Source organism: Cladophialophora bantiana (assembly GCF_000835475.1).
Source record: "Cladophialophora bantiana CBS 173.52 unplaced genomic scaffold supercont1.24, whole genome shotgun sequence".
Lineage (NCBI taxonomy): Eukaryota > Fungi > Ascomycota > Eurotiomycetes > Chaetothyriales > Herpotrichiellaceae > Cladophialophora > Cladophialophora bantiana.
In genome coordinates, this window is record NW_015971598.1 from 95504 (window position 1) to 116763 (window position 21260).

The 21260-nt window shown below is 53.0% G+C and overlaps 5 protein-coding genes across 5 annotated transcripts; 2 read left to right on the forward strand and 3 right to left on the reverse strand.

Moving 5' to 3' along the window:
- Positions 1-3139: 3139 nt before the first annotated feature.
- Z519_11811 (uncharacterized protein) lies at positions 3140-3799 on the reverse strand (the record flags this gene model as incomplete). Its single annotated transcript, XM_016769521.1, has 1 exon — positions 3140-3799. One exon carries the CDS (start codon positions 3797-3799, stop codon positions 3140-3142), a length of 660 nt encoding a protein of 219 aa, XP_016614157.1.
- Positions 3800-13769: 9970 nt separating this feature from the next.
- Z519_11812 (uncharacterized protein) lies at positions 13770-15070 on the reverse strand (the record flags this gene model as incomplete). Its single annotated transcript, XM_016769522.1, has 2 exons — positions 13770-14872; positions 14926-15070. 2 exons carry the CDS (start codon positions 15068-15070, stop codon positions 13770-13772), a joined length of 1248 nt encoding a protein of 415 aa, XP_016614158.1.
- A 1076-nt stretch (positions 15071-16146) lies between these two features.
- Z519_11813 (uncharacterized protein) lies at positions 16147-17815 on the forward strand (the record flags this gene model as incomplete). Its single annotated transcript, XM_016769523.1, has 2 exons — positions 16147-16657; positions 16713-17815. The coding sequence occupies 2 exons, from the start codon at positions 16147-16149 to the stop codon at positions 17813-17815; spliced, it is 1614 nt and encodes a 537-aa protein (XP_016614159.1).
- Positions 17816-18001: 186 nt separating this feature from the next.
- On the reverse strand, positions 18002-19236 carry Z519_11814 (uncharacterized protein; the record flags this gene model as incomplete). Its single annotated transcript, XM_016769524.1, has 2 exons — positions 18002-18999; positions 19050-19236. The coding sequence occupies 2 exons, from the start codon at positions 19234-19236 to the stop codon at positions 18002-18004; spliced, it is 1185 nt and encodes a 394-aa protein (XP_016614160.1).
- Positions 19237-20040: 804 nt separating this feature from the next.
- Z519_11815 (uncharacterized protein) lies at positions 20041-21260 on the forward strand (the record flags this gene model as incomplete). Its single annotated transcript, XM_016769525.1, has 3 exons — positions 20041-20057; positions 20112-20221; positions 20275-21260. 3 exons carry the CDS (start codon positions 20041-20043, stop codon positions 21258-21260), a joined length of 1113 nt encoding a protein of 370 aa, XP_016614161.1.

The window sequence follows — 21260 nt, forward strand, 5'->3', positions numbered from 1 at the left end:
CTGGAACGAATGGTCTTCCTCACGCAAGGCCGAGGCGCATTGGTAAGACTGGTCTGGTTCACTGTAAAGAATCAAGCGCAAAATGCTGTCCGGGGAGTCCCAGGGAAAGATTCATACAACAGCAAGGAGCAGGGCGTTCGAACACGTACCGATTTTCATCCTTGCGAGTGGCAGGCGTATGTAGGAAGTCGGCCAGCACGGCGCTTTTGCGTTCTTGTTCGATGTCAGAGTGGCTTCCTTAGCCCCTCTGGGTCATCATGGTTGTGTTTCTTCGTATCTCCTTCGGCGGGGAACACTTGTTTATTCACACCACATTCAGTCCAACGAAAGAAACGGTTCTCTCGACACCTCAGGCGGCCATGGCTGCAATTTCTCTACCCGGCTTTCTCTCGGAGGATGGCAATGGCAAGGCTGCGACGGTCGCCGTCGCAGCAGTAGCAGCCTCGGTGGCAAAGGCATCCACCTCCTTTGTCCTCCACTCGGAGGTCTGCAAGAAAGCTACTGGGTTCTCTCCGGACAAAAGCAAGGGCACGCAGTGATGCCTGAACTTTGACCGCTCCGAGATATGCTGCCAGCATTCGCCACCACAAAACGAAAACAGGGATAAAACTTGATTTCTCGAGTGCCCAAGGGAAATATATCCGATCGGGTAAGAGTACCGAAAAATGAGGCCGACAAGGCCACCATGGCATGTCTATGATGCCATGATCGGCCTGAACGAATGTCGCCACTCAGATGGAACCCCGCTCGCCCGATAAATCAGTGGCATCGTATTAGTAAATCGTAATACGCAACATGCGAGTCATGTGAACGCTGTGGCGGTGTTGTCTCGCAGGAATTTCGGCATCTCCCTGACCGTTGTGTGGCTGGTGTGGTCGGCTTTCGGAGAGACATCGAGAAGTCTGAATCCTCCCACACTCCTTCGTGACATCCACGTGGAGCTGATGGATGTGAGTGGACATCGCTCCTGGTACCCAGTAGTCTCTCCCACCGTAGCAGTTACAGAAGATTCCCCCCCTTCTAGCGCTACAAAATTCCCCAGTGGTCTCCCATTTACTTAGATCGGCAGTCCACTTACCTGCTGTAGCATGCTTACCATAGGCATGTAGTTTGCCATGTGGTAGTGGCACGAACCCCTGCATCTTGCACTACTTGATGCATTCTCCCTCGACTGCCCATCTGCGGCGATCATCGTGAGGGAGGAGATGCGCAGAAGCAACGGTGACAACGCCATGTGGTGGGGGAGGGACCAATCTCGGAAACGGTTGGTGCTTTTTCCCGCTGCTTCATTCGCGGATATAACCCTGGAAAGATATAAGTCGCCGACACCACCTACTTGGTAGAGATCTCGGGGATGAAGGACGCCGAAGAATGACGAATGCACCCGCACCGAAGTTGAGTTCTGACTGTGTCCACCCCCAAAGATTTCGCCATTGCCTCTCGGAGGCGCACGTAATAGCTCCAGGTAAGATGTTCCAAGCACGGCAGTGTTTATCCTGCCTGAAGAATTCAATACCCGAGGCATGCAGTCATGATGTTTTACCACCAGGCGGAGGGGGGAGAAGCCGTAACCTTGGACCTCTTCGACATCGAGAGGGGGCATCGGAAAAGGGCGAAACACAGGCTGCGAAAGTTCGGCAGAACGCCGTACGAGCAATAACCCCACATGATTGGAGGCTTGATGAGCGGCCTTGCTTCCCTCGCGAACTCTGTTTGAGGGAATACCCGATGACCCCTAAAGCAGAGTGTGCAAATTGTCGGGTGCAGGAAGAAAATTCTTGCAACTTCGTATCGACCAAGGTTAATCGGGTAGCAGAAAGAATGGTGCCCACACAGGCAACCACTGAAGTGTCCGGAGCGGGAACCCGAGCCATCCTCCATCGACGTGATTGCGAAAGATGGAGCTTGACCTTGGAGCATCATGGAGGGGGAGAGGGAGAAAGGGAAATGGTGCTGGACAGTTCTTGATGAGTCAAGACCAACCTACCTACCTCCCGTGTTCCCCTGGAACTCATTGGAATCTTGGCAAAAAATGGTGGACAAACTCTGCCTCGTATGTAATCGGCCTGAAAGTCGGAGCCGCAGCAGTAGCGCCGGTAGCAGCAATGGCAGGAGCTCTTTTCCGATGGAAGGCGACGGTCGCCCTTGCAAACTTTTACTGGGAACCGCACACCCGTTTCAACACACGGATTCACTTCCACTAACAAGTACTTGTTACTTCTTATTCACTGTCTCGACACTATCACCATCATCATTACTAACAAGTAAGAATCGAAGACAGCCAGATGCCGTGAGAGTCTCGAGAATCATCATGTGAAAGTGGTGCGGAATTGGCGAGCTTCGGTTTTCGACCCACTCGTCCACTCGTCCATCCGTCGGCGGATTTCTTTTCCCCAGGAAACGATCGGCGGATTCTTTTCCCCCGGGGGTCGCACCTTTTTGAGGGAGAAACTCGTATTGATGGCCACAGCGTCATGTCGGTGTTCCTGTGTAGAGAGGTTGGAGTTACCGGCAATCTGGGTAGAAGGCCTTGGTTTGGGACGTTTGCCAGGTGCAAGGGCGGTAGCTCGAGGGTGTCAACAGTGCGTTGACACCAGCGCACATACCGTCTTTGCCCACTACGGCGCCCCTAGAGATCAACCGGCCAAATGGGAGATCGGCAGTGGCATCGAGATCTCTGGGGTTGTTCACACAAAGGAGGCGGAGAACGTGTCAAGAAACTGAGAAATGCAAGCAGAAGCTTCACCCCCGTTCAGCTCAGTGTCCGTTACACTAAGGCCAGAGCGTGAGTCATCCTAAGCCAGCAGCCATTTCAATCACCAAAGGAACAAGACAGCAATGTCTCTTTTTTCACAGTCGGTATTTATTAAACTAATAATACTAGCTACAGCGCTCTGGAGCTCTGAATATCCTCTGTTGTGAGGTGAAGAGGGAGTCACAATGGACTCAACCATGTTCATATCGTATCCAATCAGCCATGTAGGCGGGGGTATCGTAGACCGTGTCCCAATGCTCGCAAAATATGCAAAAGACTGCTCGAAATGGAGCAAGTGGGAAGCCGCTCGCTGGAAAAGACATCGCTTGCTAGACAAAACACAAAACAGATCATGTGGCCAGGGCCAGCCCCAGACTCACTTCCTCATTGAGGACCGTTCAGGCAGCGCGTGCCACGTCGCTGGACAGGCTGACGTCCCTTGACGGCACTAGGTCGACGCGACTTGCTAGAGCCGTTGGTGGCATCCTGGTTGGCGAAGCGAACGACTCTGCGTCTGGCGTCCGCGTCTCGCGAGTAGTGGGCTGCTGCCTGGGGGAAGTTGGCGGCGGCCTCTTTCTCTTGTAGTTCACGCACGAAGGCGATTTGCTCTTCGGTGGTGAGTTCCTTCTTGGGAGCCAAGGCCGGAATGTTCTCCACCGGAAGATTGAGCTCCTCGGCGGAGCAGAGAAGGTCGTCGTCGGACAGGTAAGAGTTGGGCTCTGTGCCAAAGGACGACATGCATGACCTGTAAGGACTAGGCATCCACGTCGAGTTGCTGCTGTCGCGGCGCATGGCAATGGATTGACACTGTGATGAAGTCGAGGTAGAGTTGGATGATGCATTGCTGTCTGTGCGAGCAAGAGCTTGAGAGGTAGGCCAGGCCGAGGTGGGTGACGCGCTCACCAGTGCCGTGTAGGCAGAGGTCGGCGCGTAAGAGGTGTAGTAGTTGGCGTTGGACGAGGTGGAGTCGCGAGAGTCTGAACGCGACATAGCCACCGATGTCATGGCCGGGGTAATGTTGGAGGTGGGCGACGAGAAGAACATTTTATTGTGCTGTGTTTGAGGGTGCAAGGACGGTGGATGGTTGTGCACGACGCGACGGGGATGTCGAGTCTGATATACAAGCACAGAGTTTGGGGGGCCCGTGATGTTATTATGATGGGGGTGTTGTTTGGCAGCCAGATCCGGGATTTCGGATTCCCAGTTGCGGGAGTGTGGCAAGACGACTGGGCTGGCTGCGGGTGGTGATGCAATCCGCGCGAGTATTATGGTTTGCGTCGAGTCAACGGCCACGGCGGACGGATGAGGGTCGGCTAAACGACCTGGAGTTCAGGAGAAGGCCGGAGAACGGTGACTCGGCGTGATGGAGACTGTGATCGGTTGACTTGCCGCTGCTGCTCGCCTCGGTGGTTGGCCCGGGTTCGGTCAGCGTGTGCCAATGGAATCCCAGTGGTCAATATATGCCTCGTCAGGGCGGCTGTGCTGAGAGTCCAGTGAAAGGGGTTGGTGGTGTATGAGAGTGACCAAGATCAAGGCCCAAAGGGGGGGATATCCCAGTTATTAATGCAGTCGAAGGCGCGAGGGTGGTAGAAGCAAATTAGTCGTGTCAGTGTTTTGCCCCTTCTCCGTGCTTTTTTCTTTTCTTTTTGGGCAGATGGAGAATGGCGAAAACCCGATGGAGCGGTGCGACCTCGGGCCTAGGACGGGAAAAGACACAAACGGGGTTCGGAGCTTGTCCCCCTTGTGTCGTATGGGTCGTACGTTGTAGCGCTGTAGCGTCGACGCTTCGGGTTGTGGGGGGTGGGAGAGCCACGGTAAAAGGTTTGTCGCTTTTGGCACCGTATCGACGGGTTCCGCGAGAGGCTAGCGGTTCCGCGTCTGAGTGGCTGGTTTCAGAACACGTCGGGATTGGCGGACCGTTGAGGTGATGGGGACGCAGGGGTTGTGGGTGGCTTGTTGGATAGCGATGTCGATGTCGATAGTGTGTGATCTGCTACCGGTTCGTAGGTAGTCGTTGGATGAAGATGCGAGAATGGTTCGAGGAGTGGAGGTGGAGGAGGAGGACGAAGAGGAGGTAGAGTTGTGTCGAAGTTGTCGAGGCACGCAGGCTGAGCAGGGCAGGCAGCTCAGATTATAACACACACTGACTCTCTGAAGAAGGCAAACCCCCAAACAGGATGATTTGTTGTCACAGTCCGGCGGCGCTGACTGTCGGTCAGTAGACCGCCTGAAAAAGGGATGATTCTGATTGTGTGTGAAGGGTGAATGTGACACTGATTCGAGCCCCTTCACCCTTCAGCCAGGCAACCGAGCGCGGGTGAGGGCGAGTGAGCGACAAGTTAGGCTCGAGGCGCAAGCCACGGGGGTTAGACGAGAAGCAGGGTAAGGGGTCGAATGGGAGAATCCCAGACAAGCCACCAACGTGGGTTGCACGAAAATGAGAGTAGCTGAAAACGGGGGAATTTCCTGCAAAAGGATTTGGCGGTGGATTAGTCGGTGACCAGGGTGGGAGGAAGGGAGAAGGGGAGAAGGGAGAATGGAGAATGGGGAGAAGGGATGCGACCAGAGAGAGAAGGCCGGAGCTGAGGGATGGAGCCTGAGAGTCTGAGCCTGGGCTCGCACTGGTAGCATTGGAACTGGCTGGTTGGTGGCCGTGCAGGTCAGTGTTCCGAAGCCTAGAGGAGCCGAGATCTGTCCCGATGAAATGCCTAGACTGCCCCTTGGGACTCCCTAGCTACGGACAAGTAGACACCCACTACCTAGGCTCTCCAGGCTCTATAGGCTCCCCCACGCCCGCTGGAGCCTGTCTGACTCGCCAACAAAGAAGTCAAAAGGGGGCTCGGGGTCACAGCTACCCCCGGCTAAAATCGACCTCGGGCCAGTACCACGCGACGGATGTAGGGTCAGGGCCAGATTCGTGCGATAAAGCCTGGCTGGGGCCTCGTCCCTCCCTCCTATCATCACACAGAACTGCTAATTCAGGAGTCAATTTGCGAAGGACGGTGATGGGTGACGACCGGAGAAAGGAATCATAGGGAGAGTGCGTGTTGGTTGTGAGACGGACTTTGTTACCACTGCCCTGCTGCTAAGTTCCCGATTTAGCCAAAACGAAGGCACAATAATCAAAAGCCGTGCGCGGCCAAAGAAAGACCAAAGTCAAACAAGTGTGCGATGCGATGACTCAGGCACACAGTTAATTAGTGTAGTATTCCAGCATTCACTACTCGGTATGCATCCATCATTTACCATTTACCCTTTACCATTTACCATTAATGGATCCGACGAATACGAGGAATGCTCGTCATACTCATCCCGTTTGGCATTATTGCAGGCTATTGCGAGCAGGGATCGGGTCATCTTTATTGCTTCGACATTGCCGACAGGACGATGCGGGACATACAAGGTACGCCGTACTCATCTCACAGCGAAGGATGTGCAAGGCGCAATAACTATTCCCTGAAATCTGTAACACCCCACCCAACTCCCAAAATTACCCCCCTCAACAGAGTTCATGTCTCATTGTTGTTATTATTACTCGGTATTATCATGGTCATGACCATGTTCGCCATCATCATGACATTATTGTTGCTGTCTGTCATCTCCTCTAGACCCTGAGTAAGAGGGCATTAGCCATCACAGACACCACCACACCAGGTACAACCGTTCGCTGGCACTCGCCGGAAACGATTACTTCAGCTGGCGGCAGACTGGCGAGAAGCGGCCCCAAGCTGTGGGATTGCCGCATTGGGAAGGACCTCGACATCTACATAATAATGCTAACTCAAACAAAAGGCCAAGACGGTGGCCGACTTCGTCGCCTAATCTCGCCTTGTATGCCGGCCGTTAATAGTACGAGCCTTGGAAGTATGACCAAGGTTGATTATTCTGCCAGTGGATGGTTGGTTGGTACTGGGTATACGACTGCCTGCCGAGTACTGGGTACACCATCAACAACCACCAGACGTCATGCCCAGGGCTTTTGCTTCATCCCACGCGGTTAAACAGAAGTTTTCCTTGATTTTGGTGCGTTTGTTTGTTGTCCTTTGCTGTTACGAGAAACCTTGGAATCATTGTTTCTTCACTTGACCAGTACCATGCCACATCACCTCCCTCACCGTCTTTGGGGGCCCTCCTCATGGACAGCACATCAAGGCAATGTGAGTCAGGACTCAAGACGGTACCGGTGCTGGAGCTGCTTCTCCAAATCTGGGGCGCGTCCAAAAGTTGCTGCCCAAAACAAAAGCTTAAAGGCGGCCACTCACCGGCGCCTCCAACACTCCCTTGTCGGTCGTTTCCGGGCGCCAGAAAATGAAACTTCACTTTAACTAATAGTTAAAACCACCCTTCGCGGGGCTCTTCCCGTGGGCAGTCCAAGGCGACAAAACTGCCGGTTATTCGCAACCCCGACGCATCGTGGATAGCACCCGGATGGGTGCCTTAGGAATATATGCGTCCCACGTTTGATAACTCGATTTCATAAACACATTCGCAATTGTCACTGCCTGGTCCCAGGGTCTCAACACCAGGCAAAAGGAAAAAGTCAATAGTCAATCACGGAACCGAACAACTGCCGTGATTTCTTCGCCTTGCGTCGCCTGGCCGCGCCTCGTTTGCTTCGTCACCATGTTGTGGAACTATGGGGACGAATTACCTACTCCAGCAACCAGGAGAGGGGAGCCGAAGTTTACACGCAATCTGCCGAAGTATTCAGGAGGAGTACACGCACAAAGCTCCATGCACTACCTACAGGACGCCTACCTAGGATAGAGTACCTACGCGACGAGTTGCGGAGTCCAGGGTACCTCCATCCGCGCCCGCCAGATCGACAAGTCGAGTTTTGCGTTATTCAAACCATTGGGGAACCTCGAGGTTCCCCGAAACTAGCCCCAAGTATCTTCCCGCCAAAATTTGGCTGGGGAGATACCTTCACCGCATCTGGAGATACCTCGGCGAACTCCAACCAACCGATACAAATTTCTTGTCGTCTTTGCCTTCCTCTTTTTCCCTTGGAGGGCGTTCTTTTCCTTCACTGTGACTTCGACGGAGTCCACTCCAAGGTGGATTGTAATATTCTCCTATCTTCGGATCCCCCGTATGATGGGTACATTGCAAGGGCCGTTCTCCAAGTACTTGGCTCCGTGCCCAGTACCGAGTACAGTGGCAAGTACCAATTTTCCAGAAGGATTATGGAACATTTCCCAAGGGCATTGCTACGACGGGGAACAATATGGTGGATCAGCGGCGCAGGCAATATTCCCACTCCTTCAAACCGACTAGGACTCCATTCAGCCTCCTGGGTAAAGTCCCCATGCACTAAATCAGCCAAAAGACCCATAAGCCGGAGGTGCTAAAGTGCCCGAGAGCGCCACCTCTCAATCCCGCCATCAGACCCTCTGTGCCATCTCAAACCCCCGTCAGATATTACCCGCTGCTGGTCCCCAGCAAGCCCAGCTCTCTGGGAGAGACGGATTCCTTGTACCCTGTACCGTAGGCACAGTATCGAATCTCGCTTGTGATCCAATCAACACCTCTCATTTCCAGCGGATAAGTCCTCATAATACTTCGTGTCGAAAGGCTGTTCCGATTTTTCTTCATTCCGACAAAACAAGGTTTGCCTTTCGAATTCTCATGGCTGAGGTTTCCGACATTCGACTTCGGGGCAATTTCTTCAAACCGAGGTACCGATGGATAGTTTCTTGAGCGCCCCAGGCCCAGCTCTTACCCCAATGATTAACAAACAGCCTGCTCCGTTGTCGGTGTTGACCAGACGATCAATAGTTAGGTTTAGACGCCAAAGACTTTGACTTTCGCGTTATTGTCCTCCTTTTCGAGCAGCATAACCACCAAGTCCACAAGCTGGGGCCGTTGTCGCGGCACTGGACCGCTGGACGCATCTCGATTCTTGGCGCACAAAATACGGGTCAGTTAAACTCAGTTCGAAACGAAAGACGATCCAATAGAGAACAACCTATTGCTGCATCCTATCCTCTACCTCGGCCCTGAATCTGACGGTCCTGTCAACAAAAGACCCTTCGCTTGCCTGAGAGTCAGCTCGCTCGCCCGGCGGCGCGGCACCAACATACCAGTGTTGATCATTACCCCGGCCTCGTGTAACACCTTTGCGCCCAAGATAGCAAATGCGTGGGTGACACATGATGCGCATGCAGCCATGGTTGTAAGACATGCAGGGTCTTCCAGCCCATCTCACAACATATCCAACGTGACTTGACACCACAGCCCTGCGAAATGCAGCTGACATTGGCACGAGCTGAGCCTCGTTTGGAGGCGTGTCGTGTCCGTGTGCTGGCACATCAGCATGTGACCGTATACGACTCTGACTTGCAGCAGGATTGAACACATGTCGCTTCAGGCATCAACCACATGTCTCGACAGGCAAGACAAGGCGAACAGTCATCAACAGTAATATTGGCCCTTCTCTTGTTGGTTTTCGGGGTCAGAAAATCGGCTCTGACGGTCATTGCCCGCACGACAAAGGTGCCTTTACGGGGCTTACATTCTTGCCTTCGTGCGTAGCAAGACAAACACTTCCATTTGCGCGCCTATTCTTCTCTCCGGATTATTCTCTTCAGATGCGGAGGTGCCTGCGAGATCGATGGGGGGCAAAGGAATGTCGACTCCCCGCTTCTCCAGACCTTCAGCCGTCAACGGCCCCAATCGGGCTCGCAACCCCGACAATTCACCAACAGCAGGCAGGCCAGGATTTGCTTCGCCCAGTTGGGGATTCATTCTCCGCAACGGAACAGTTCTGCACATTGTCTCATTTCATCGTCGATGGCGGCGGCATCGGGTGTATGTCGCCTTGACGATGAGTTTCCTGGCTCTATTCCGAGCGGAAAAACCTGATTTCTGATCCCAAAGATGGCCCGTGGTAACAGAGACAAAGATACCGCGAAGATCGGCCGAACATCGCACGGATGTTCATACAGCCCAAACAACCATCATGGAAGATCAACCAACAGGATCACAAGGATCATCTTTCAGCTGTACCGGAGCTGGCCTGCAATGTAGTGGCGCGGCACATCCAAGGATGCCTCGAACATTTGCACGAGTCATACGATCGTGTGGGACCCCGCACTGTCCAGTCGCAGGCTAGAATCGCCTTTTAAAGGTGCCGCTGGTACATGTTCCTTTTGCGGATGATCATTTTATTCTCACGTGTTGTCCAAACAAAGAATGCATACGCAGATCTTGGACCTTGTCCTCGTCCCGCTGGTGTTCCAGGCATTCGAGCTCCTCAGCCTGTCCCAAGGTCCAGACTCTATCCATTGATTACCTTGGAAGAATGCGCTGATCACAGCAACAACAAACCGCTCTCATGACTCTTTGTTTGCAGAAGTGGATTTCGCTCACGCGACGAAAGACAATGACAATGGACGGCCGTGCCGAGCGGGTTTGTGGATTGGTGTTTGCAGGAAACATGTCGCAAACTCAATGCAGGTTCTGATCCAGCCCTACGGCGGCCCAACAGTACACCAGTGGCTTGGAATGTGCCATCAACCTCCTTGACAGGGCAAGAATAAGGTGCCAGGCATCCTCTTTGAAGAACTGCTCTCTGTAGTGACCACATCAGGTTCTCGGAATCGTATGCTATCCACTCTCTGTCCGAACACACAGCCACCCCTTCATATTGCCGATCTCGACGTTCTCTTCTGTCCGGCGTTACATCTTGATCCGAAGGAGCTTCAAGAATGATAGCACCAATGTCGGTAAGGACATACGAGCCAATGGTGTCGAATGATCAATTGTAGGGTACCGTGCGAATATTCAGTGTCTAGAGGCACTTACCGCTGCCGGCACCCTAGATCCTGATCTTCTTGAGATCTGGTGCCAACGCAAGCCGCGCCGAGTCGTGCGAGAAGGCGACCGACCGGACATAGTACTATAGCCCTCGAGCGACTGCAGGCACTCACTGCTGTCGGCATTCCAGATCTTGCCCGTCTTGTCGCTTGACGTCGACGCGAGCCTCGCCCCGAGTCGTGCGAGAAGGCGACCGAATTGACAGAGCTTAGACCACGTTGATCGTCGTTATCTCACGCTTCTCCTCAGGATTTCCTTCGAGAGCTCTCCGCGCATGATGCCCTGCACATCACATACGCCAATGAACTTGAAGCCTCCCTTTGTCTCGGTTTCTCGAACCATGATCGGGAATTTTGCGCTGCACGGGACGAAGATCAGATCTCCTGGCCCTGAATGTCCCGCCAATAGGCCCATGGTTCCGTTTTGGAGAAGGAAGAATCGAACTTGCGCAGATGCTCTGAAGTACTGAACGGAATGGCTGTCACAATATCGATCAAGGCCTCGGCGAGATCCCGCTGTCCATCGAGTTGCTTCAGCGACCTTTGTAAGGGCGGATTGGAGAGTAGGATGGCCTCTAGGAAATCTTAAATGGCTTGAGACTTCAGAGTACTCGCAAACATATGCTAGTATTATGTTGACCCAGGTTCGCAGTGTCTCATTCCCTGCACTACCCTTTTCCGTAGTCGTATCTCGCTGCACGACCTCCATCCAGGGTTTTCAGTTTTAGGCCAGGGAGTCTCATAAATGTACCATTGTCGAGAAACATGGGTTGCTAAATACCGTCCCGCCTCCCTTGCCCGGCGCCGACATCTAATCATTGCTTAAAATTGTGCAGCGGAGGTTAAAGAAATTTGGAACCCAGGAAGACATGTTCCAGTGAGGCTGATCAATGCCAAAGAAGATCGAAAGGCGGATTTCGATAGACTGGACCTATCACTTTGACCCCCGTTATAAAGACATGCTTTAGCACCGTAGACTGGCCATAATCGACAGTTATGCCTTGTCCTGCCTTTCGCTCATTACATAACCCCAGCAAGGCATAGACCTTGCCGGGATGATCAGAAGCTGAGAAGGTCATCGTCAAGTGGAGCAAGTTGTGTAGGTTATTCTGGGCATGGAAATTCTGACCACGGATCGCCTCAAGAAGATTCAGCCTAGACAGAGAACTAAGGACCTCAGACAAAGACTCGTTAGGCGTTCGACCAAGGTGGCGCGCATGAGCCTCTAGAATGTATAAACATCGTCTTAATAGCAAGAGGCTGTTCTAACTGAGAAATCTAGTCCTGCTATTGAGGACATGATGTGGTCAGACAGCGACTTCTTGCACAACCCAACAGCGTCCGTACCACGGCCGACGGGAAAGGGGCTCTCCAAGAAATCTCCTGAGAAGTGTCTCTAGGATGAAGTGTCCATCCAGTCAAGCGCTCGTTCCAGAGAGGGTATTATATCGAAATCGCCGAGGCCTCCTGCATACGACAGTCAGTGGCAGTATCTACCTGTTGTACACAGAATGAGAGTGGATCTATCTGACTGATTGTGTCTTGTCCCTCTGCCTAATCAGAGAGACTCTGCCTGTTTATATACACTTTGGCCTGTGATTTGAAGGCCATTCCTGAAACCTCCTATTCCGTCGTCATGCCATTGCAGAACGGCGAGAACAACGGGGTTGAGGTAGAAGGCGCAGTTTATGAGACAGCTCTCGTCTCAAGTGGGTTATCGTGCGACCCTGTCAACACCACCACTGAGACTCTAAAACCGTGTCATTTATGGAACGAACAACGAAATCTATGTCGTCTGGTCACTCTGCCTAGGCGATCTTGGTCCGCCTTATATTGCCAAACACTTTCAAAAATTCGACCTTTTGTAGTGGCATAGATCTCATCCAAAAAGGTCAAAGGCCGCATCATTATCAAGACCTGGCTCTGGTGCACTTGATGTAATTCTGGATTGCATACTCGCTATTTAAATATATCCCAAGTGCGACCCTGTGCGAGTGGCTCTCTCCAACTCTCCTTGCCCTCTCGCCCTGAACTAAACTAAGCTTTTGCTTCTCCGCATGCGGGGAAGTAAGGAACTCGGAAATTCGCAGCCAAACTCCCTCAAGCCGTATATGGATAATATCTACTTGTGATCTTAGGAATATGCTTCAAACTTGTAAATTCTCCTCGGAGGCGATTCTATCGGTGTAAAGCATACTGAATTATTTCATAAAACTGACGATGATGTGGGCAGATTCATTAACCGTAAATTTAACTACTCACAGCACGATCTAATTGGCTCAATTTAAGCTTAACAATAACCTGTGCTCCACTTCGCCAACCTTAAAGTTAGGCCACAGGACGGCTCGACGGGCACAGGGACAGATAGTAATATCTCTGTTTTTGCTCTGTTTCGGAGTACAAGTTCGCAGAGTAAATCGGTGCGTCGAATCAGAACGGCTGAATGATCCCGGTTAGTGCGAGCTCAACGCAGAATTTTCTCATACTGAGCAACAAGACCGCCATCGTTATTTATTCTCCCTTGGAAAGGCTCTCTCCGATGTCAGTCGATCGGGATGACCGTTCTGCAAGTATGTAATACTTTCCTACTTTATCGCGGCTCAACATACCCTACTCGTCTCACCCCGCCTCTTTGACCCGTCCGTATGTTTGATATGATACCAGTCGGTGAAGAGGGGCTTCTGCGAGCCATTTCTGCACGTCTCACGACAACGTGCTCCAGCTCCAGCTTCACATTTTCCGGCACTCGCAAAGCATGTCCTCCGCATCGTGACTTGAGTGACCCAACAACTCTCAGGTCCATGTGCAAAATTATGTTATCACAGCATCAATGACGGCCAAAGATCCCAATGCCGTGCATTTTTTGTTTAGTTTCAATCCACCCATTCGGCACGATCCTTGTGACAAAGGGGAACAGCCTCCATGCGCTCGGTTGATCAAAATCGCTTGAATTACTAAGAAGGACTTCTCGTTGAGCTCGTGGACCGAGCTCTCTGCTCTGATGCCTCCCACGGCCACCCCCGCTCAGCGTAGGAAGCACACGGTAACCGGTAGTTCAAAAGTCATGCTCGCAGCCAAGTTCTACTCAAATCAGCCGTACCTGTGCAAGGAGTCCAAATCGGGAGAAATTCCGCCAGGCACGGAGCTAGAATCCTCGCCGGCTAGCCTACCTATGTACACACGTCATTCCGAACAGTTTACATAACGCAACAGGCTGCCAAGTAAGGCAAAAGAGGCAGGATGGCGACTCCGGCAGACACGCCGCCAAACAACGCCGACGCAACATTGACATGCATGCTCCTGGCAGCCAGCTTCGCCATCTGCTGCGCCATGAGGTCCTTCTTCCACCGGCGTTCCTGCTCGAGAAGACTGTTCGCCGACGACCCCGTAGACTCGTCGCTCGTCCGCCGCGAGTAGGCCGGTGGCGGAGTGCCAGTTGAAGACGGGGACAAAGTGCTGGAAGACCGCTTGAATAAGTCTTCGATGGTCTTCTGACACTTGACGATCTGTTGCTGGAGCAGTTCCACGTCACGAGTGTTCCTCGACACCCAGCGGTTCTCGAGCTCTTTTTTGGGAAGGTGCAGCTCGCTGAGCGCGGCCCGGCCCTGGCTGATGGAGGATTTGAGCCTCGCCATCTCAGCGACGAGGGTTGCATCGGATTGCTGCTGGCTCTCCTTCATTGCTTCCTTGGCATAGCCGAGCTCCTGTTGAAAGCGATCAATGTCCTTCTCCCAGAGCAGCTGGGCCTCGCGACCGGCGGTGGTATCATGCAGCGTGGCACCGGGCTTCGCGAGCTCCTTCTGGATGAGCAATTCGTACTTGACCCCTCGATCTATGATGCCGTCGATGATATTGATGGCAGTCTTATACCCCTGGTCGTGTCTTCGGACAGAGCTTTTGGGGGATGTATGGACAAGCTGGCCCCATTTGTTCATGTCTCCGATGAGCTGGGCCTCGCGGACCTTGCCTGCCTCTCGGTCCACTTGGTCCCAGAATGTGGTGGTCAGGACAATGGCATCATAGTTTTCGGGGCCGCAGATGGTACGAAGCATATTCAAGCTTCGGCGCGTGGAACCACTCCATCGAACGTCCGCGATGGAGTGGAGGTAGACGATGCCGTTGAGGCGGAACCTGTCTTCCAGTTTTGCGTCGGCCTTGCCATATGCTGTCGACAGCCAGTACGCAACTTCTTGAAGCACCTCCGATTCGGAGCGCGTGGTGTCGTTGAAGCCGGGTGTGTCGATGAGATGGACAGTCTTGGACTTGTGACGAAATGAGAAGATCGATACCGAGGACGTGCCTGGGCATTACATTTAGCGAGCCGGACGTTTGACGCATTGAAGGGCGTCTCACAAGATTCAAGTTTGTGGCCAATCTGGATCTCCTTTTGAGTGCACAGGGTCACGAAGGTAGATTTACCCACACCTGTAAGGCCCATGACCGCGATGAAAACATCTTGGGGACTGAGTGTGATTGTCAGAGCATTCCAATCGGCCATCTCCAGCCTGCTTCTACTTACTTCAAAATTTGGGCCGAGTCTACCAATGCTGGTTCTGTGTCCATCCTGGGAATCGTTGTACTGGTGTTCGCTCGAGCCAAGTTATTGTTGGAGAACGTCTCGTGTGTGCAGTCCGCTTCTGCAATCTGGCGTAGCGTGAACAAGTCCGGTCGGTGACAATACTCGCTGGGACGAGATGGCCAATTTGATCACCAAGCAAACAAGGTGCAGAGTGCGTGGCAGATAGAAATCAAAGCATAAGGCTGGCCCCCAATTCCGGAGATCTTGGATGTGGGCTGCGATACGGCATTTGTCGAGGCCTGATTAGTTGGACTCTTTTCTACGGCGCTCTACGGACTAATTGTCGGATAACAAAAGGTACCTACCAAGATGTTTGTATGGCTCTGCATCCAGCCTCATTATTTTACGTAAAGAGAGGTCGCCATTCCACTCATTGTAAGAGGAGCTTGGAAAGCCTAGTGCACGTTTCTGTCGAACGGGCTCGCTTGAGGCTGCCCGGTCTGCCTAAGGCTTGATCGATGGAACCTGCACTTGACCGGTTCTTGACTTCCCGGCCCTCTATGCTCTCATCATGGGGACCTATCACATAAAATTTGCCCCACACCTTTGTGAGGCTCTGCGCATGCGAGAAGGACGGGACTGAGGTTTCCTAGGGCAGGCCTGAGGTCTCGACCGGGCCACGAGCGCCCCTTTGCGGCCCCCCGAGGCGCCCGCTAAGAAATTATTTGATGCCTGATCTGCAAGTCTCAGGCTCCCGCTGCGCCCGGCCCTGCGTCGTTCAGCCGCACCTGGTTGACCTGGCTTGCATGGCTCAGCGGCACTGTTGCGTGCCGAGCTGCAGGAAGGCGTGCAGAGTGCGCGTCCTTTACTGCAGCCACGTTTTCGTGTCCCTAAAGCAGCGAGGGCCAGAGGGAGCACTATGGAGTGAAATCGTTCATTCTGAAGTTGACTGTCGTGGCCATGCTGGGGACATCTGGGACATCCGTAGTGAGATTGAATCAAGCTTTACAGTTTCGAGCAGCTGCACAGAACCGTGACTCTGCTCAAACGGGCTCATGGATAACAAGTCAATAGCACGTCAAGCAGCTACCACTGCATATCGGGACTCGGGCTCTGCACAGCAAGCCAGGCCTCGCGAAGATCGACCCCGAGATGGTCAAAGACCAGCCTCGAGTCATGGTATTTGGGTTGATTCTGCGAGGGTATATGTAGCAAACCGGCCGAGCAGCCTGGAGCAACCTAAGTATGGCGCCGAAGTCTGGAGCGATGCAGCAATGATGCGACAACCAACGGCCACGGCGGACAGGCAGATGATACCAAGTGCCCAGCGCAAACCTGAGCCGCCGCCGGTGCCGTCCAGATCGTCAAAGCCAGAGACAAATGCCCGACCGGAATCTTTTGTGGTGGTTGAAGATGACGATAAGCCCGAGAGCCTCCCTGACGAGGATGCCTTCAACCCAGCTGACCCGCTGTTTGTTATCATGGGGGTTACTGGAGCTGGGAAGAGCACTTTTCTCTCTCTCTTGTCAGAGGATGACGTTGAAGTTGGACATGGGCTTCAGTCGAGTAAGACGGTTTCCATTTCGATTATACGGACCGCTTGCTAATGCAATGTACCAAGAGACCAAAAATGTCACGGCCCACAGGTTTCGGTGCGCCGACGGGCGTAAGGCATGGCTCGTCGACACGCCAGGATTCGACGACACCGGGCGACAGAACATTGAGATCCTGGAAGAATTCATCGTGTCTTTGACCAAGCTTTACGAACGTGGCGGTAAGGTCTCGGGGATGATATATCTGCACCGTATCACAGATCCGAGGATGGGGGGTTCAGCGTTGAAGACTCTGGAGATCTTCAAGCTCTTGACAGGCGCCTCGGCGATGCCCATTGTTCGTCTTGTGACGACTCGCTGGAATGAGTTCGATATGATCGGCCCAGACTTGGACAAGGCCTACCGACTCGAAGACCAGTTGCGGACGACGGATAAGTTTTGGGCGACGCTGATCCGCAACGGTGCGATCACACATCGCCATTTTGGGAGTCGGGATTCGGCGCAGGAAGTGATCTCGTCCTTGCTCGCGAGGCAGGACCCACCTCCCAGGCTTGCGATCGTGATGGAGATTTTGGATGAGAAGCGATCATTGCTCGACACTGCAGCGGGGCGCTTTATCGCTGATGACCATGATAAACTCCGAAAGCACTACGAAAACGAGGTCGAGAAGTTGCAGAGAGAGCGCCAACAAGCCTTACTGGACAAAGACCACGAACTGGCTGAAGCCTTGGCCGCCGAGGAAATGGAATATCAGCGCCGAAAAGAAACCATGCTCATTGCGAAATCGCAGCTCAATGTCAATCTTGAACGTCTCCATGACCAGGTCCATGAGCGGAATCTCCGAGGTGGCGCTAGGTCTTCTTCAGGCGACGAGAGCTCTGTGGCGCTGAGATCTGAGAATCAGCTGTTGCATTCTGAACGGACTCATTTGGAAGAGAAACTCGTCAAAGCCGAACGAAAGCACCAAGTCGAGATGGCAAGATTGCAGGAAATCATGGTACAACAGAATCAGCAACAGCGTGCTGAGAGCCGGCGGGCCATCCAACAAATGATAAACCGTTACGAAGACGAAAGTCACGAGCTGAGGGGCGAGCTACATCGTCTGAAAAAGAAGAACAAACAGTTAAAGAGAAGGCGTGGTCCTAGCCTCTTTGATATATTGATGGGATAGATCTATCAAGAAGCAGCGATTCCGATGGTTGTCTCTAATATATCAACTCAGCAGAATCCCAATGAACGTTTGAGTTACAGCACGAGTTTTCATAGGGGGATGTAAGTGGCTCCACGGACACCGATTTCCACACCTGATGCAGTGATATCGCCTGTCATTATCGCAGTGGCAACAGTCTAGATGATATTAGCTCAGTCCAAAGGGGTCGGGTGGGATGTGCTCACGATAACACCATTTACCACCTTCAACGAGATCAAGACGCGTGTTGCAGTTGCTACAGCGAACTCTTTTTGTGTCAAAGTTCTTGCAAACATAGGAAGAGAGCTGTCGGAGCCGGGCCGCCTCCTCCTGGCGCTGTCGGAGAACTTGAGCGGCCGTCTCTAATCTTTGACGCATTTCTCGCTCTTCCGCCTCCCGCTGCATCTTCTGAAGGAGATCTTGTCTAGCTTCACTCTCCCGTCTCGCTTCGTCCTTTTCTCTCGCTTCTCGTTCAAGTCTTTCCATTTCGCGACGACGCTGCTGTTCAAGTCGACGTTGCTCTTTCCGGTGCTCTGCACGACGTCGACGGTCGGCCTCATCAAGCATGCCCTGCTGCTTTCGCCTCTCATCGACCACTTTGGCTTCGTACTCTTGTTTGAGACGCTCAAGGCCAAGATTCATAGCCCTGCCGGCGCTTGTCTCATGTGCTTCCTGGCCACGGCGCATTTCTTGCTGAGCCTGGACCAAAAACTTGTCGTTCTTTCGAGCGATGTGTGACAAAATCTGTAGGTATGCCGTGCGGTCTTGCCTCAGTCGGAAAGCCCTGGATCCTTTCTCGGCCATTGGCTTCCAGAATTTTGGGTCCTCAAGAAGCTGCGCCTCACGCCGCTGGCCCAGCTCACCGTCGACAGCCGCCCAGAAAGTTGTGGCCAGGACGACTTTGTGCAAGTTGTCGCTTCCGCAAAGTTCTCTGAATAGACGCATATTAGAACGCGCTGTCCCAGTTATCCTTGGGTCAATAATGCGGTGTAGATAGATCAATCCATTCAAGAGCAAGCCTTCCCCCATGGATGACTTCAACCATGACAGAATCTCCTGCACAACATCGTTGTCCAGTCCGCTGCTGTCGTCAAATCCTGGAGTGTCGACGAGAAGAAAGTTTGTCCCTTCGTGGGCGAGGTTGTAGCATTGGACCTTGGAAGTAGCTATATCATTAGCAGGCAGGGTCCGCAGGCCAGTCAGCGAAACCATTCACCTGATGTCAATCCATGGCCAATGACAATATCTTCGGCGCCAGTAAGAGCTTTGATGAACGAGCTCTTACCAACTCCCGTTGGTCCCATGACTGCAATAACAACATTGTTCTTTCGCAGAGGTAGTGGCGGAGGCAGGCCGATCCCGTCGCCTAGTGAGAACTCATCGCTGCATCTCAGAGTCTTCATTGCAGATTTCCAAATTAGTCTCGCGAGATGTTGTGCAATCGCTTTGAGTGCCAAGCATAGCGCGCAGAGAAAGAACACGCACAACGCTACTTCACAAAAAATAACGGTCGACGTTACAACACCCGATGATCGAAAGCATGCAACCAAGAGCAAGGCACAGATCGCAATGTACTCGATTGCCGACAGCATCCTGGGGTTGGGAGTAAAAGAGAGGGAACTCGTCCGCCGTGGTGGAAAACTTCGGCGCGGGAGCCAACAGCGACACCAGGGCCAGGCGCGAAGGTGGATTCTCGCAGTGCTAAGTCGTGTCCCAGTGCCCACGTTTTCCGGGCATCTTGGACACTCAGGTTGGGAGAGGGTCGAGATCGGAAGCTGGCGCCTGCTCGGACAGGGTCTGGTCAGTCATTGCCGCTTTAGGGCCCACATTCACGAGGTACCCCCAGCTGCTCCACGACTTGGCTCCGTCTCCTACCCAGGTTTTGGCTCGCTCGAACTCAGAAGGCCGGTGGCAGTGCATAAACGAGACAAACATCATGCACGGCCCCCAGTCCAGAGCCTCGAAAAAGGCAAACGCAGCCATGCATGTCCCGTCTTTGTCAAGCCATTGTTGAGAACACGCGAGGAAAGTCGGGTGAGTGAGGCTCTCGGCAGCCGCGGTGGAGGGTAATATGGCCCGCCCATCGTCGAAGCCTGATTTCCAAAGCCTGATTCCAAAGAAAGATTCGACCGTACCCGGGGTTTTGCGACACAACTTCTTCAGTCCTGACCATCTCATCGCCGTCGAGTAAACCAGTACTTGCGAAGATGGCTGTGACCCTAACGTAAGTGCGCACTCTAGGTGGCTCCAATGCGCAGCGGCTGACCGTATACGCAAGCCCCGATGACAAAGTCATCGCCCTGATGGGAATGACTGGAGTTGGAAAGAGCTCTTTCATTCAGTTGTTCACACCCGACACGGTTGGAGTCGGTGATGACCTAGAATCATGTAAGCAAGTTTGAAGAGCAAGACTTATACCCGGCCTCACTGACCTCCCAAAGTCACCACTCAAGTGGCCATCTTCCCATGCAAGATGCCGAACAGCGATGAGTCATTCTACCTCGTCGACACGCCCGGGTTTGATGATAGCAATCGGCCAGACCAAGAGATACTTCGCGAGCTTTCAAGCTGGCTTACCAAGACATATTCGGAAAATATCCGACTTTCCGGAATCATCTACTTGCACAGAATCATAGATGTAAGGTTCAGCGGCGCTGCGATGCGCAACCTATCCATGTTCAAAAAGCTCTGTGGCGATGGCAACCTGGCCTCGGTCGTGCTCGCCACCACTTTCTGGGCCAAAGTAGATGAGAAAACAGGACGAGAACGAGAAGATCAACTCAAGACAACGCCTGCTTTCTGGGGCAACATGGTCAACCGTGGCAGTCAGGTTTTCCGACATGATTTCGAGGAGCAGTCGGGCAGCTCCATTATCCAGTATCTCCTGGACCGTCGAGATAAACCAGTGTATGCCATTCAAGATGAGATGGTCAACAAGAAAAAGACCCTTGAAGAGACTGCAGCCGGGTCTGAAGTGCAGGCCGAAATGGACAAGATGCGTCGGAAGTATGAGCAGATGATTATCGACATCAAGCAGGAGATGCAGGAACACCTCAAGAACCGTGACGAGGCTGCCCGGCAGGCGCTCGAGGCCGAAAGGAAGGAGCGCGAAGAGTTTATCAGGAGAGAACTCGAAGAGAGGAAGAAGATGCAAGCGCAAGCAGATGCCCTCTGGGATCAACGCGAGGCGGAGCGGGAGAAGGAGCGGCAGGAGCACATGAGGCGTCTGGAGACTATGCAGAAGCAATATCTGGAGATGCAACTGCAAGCAGCCAAGGCCAAAACAGATGCCGAACACCAGCGCCGACTGGCCGAGTTGCAGAAACAGATTGAGATTGCACAGGTGAAGAATGAAGCACTCGAGCGGTCGAGATTTTCGGTCAGGGCTAAATCGTTCATCAGGGAGTTTGTAGGCTTTTTCCGGTGA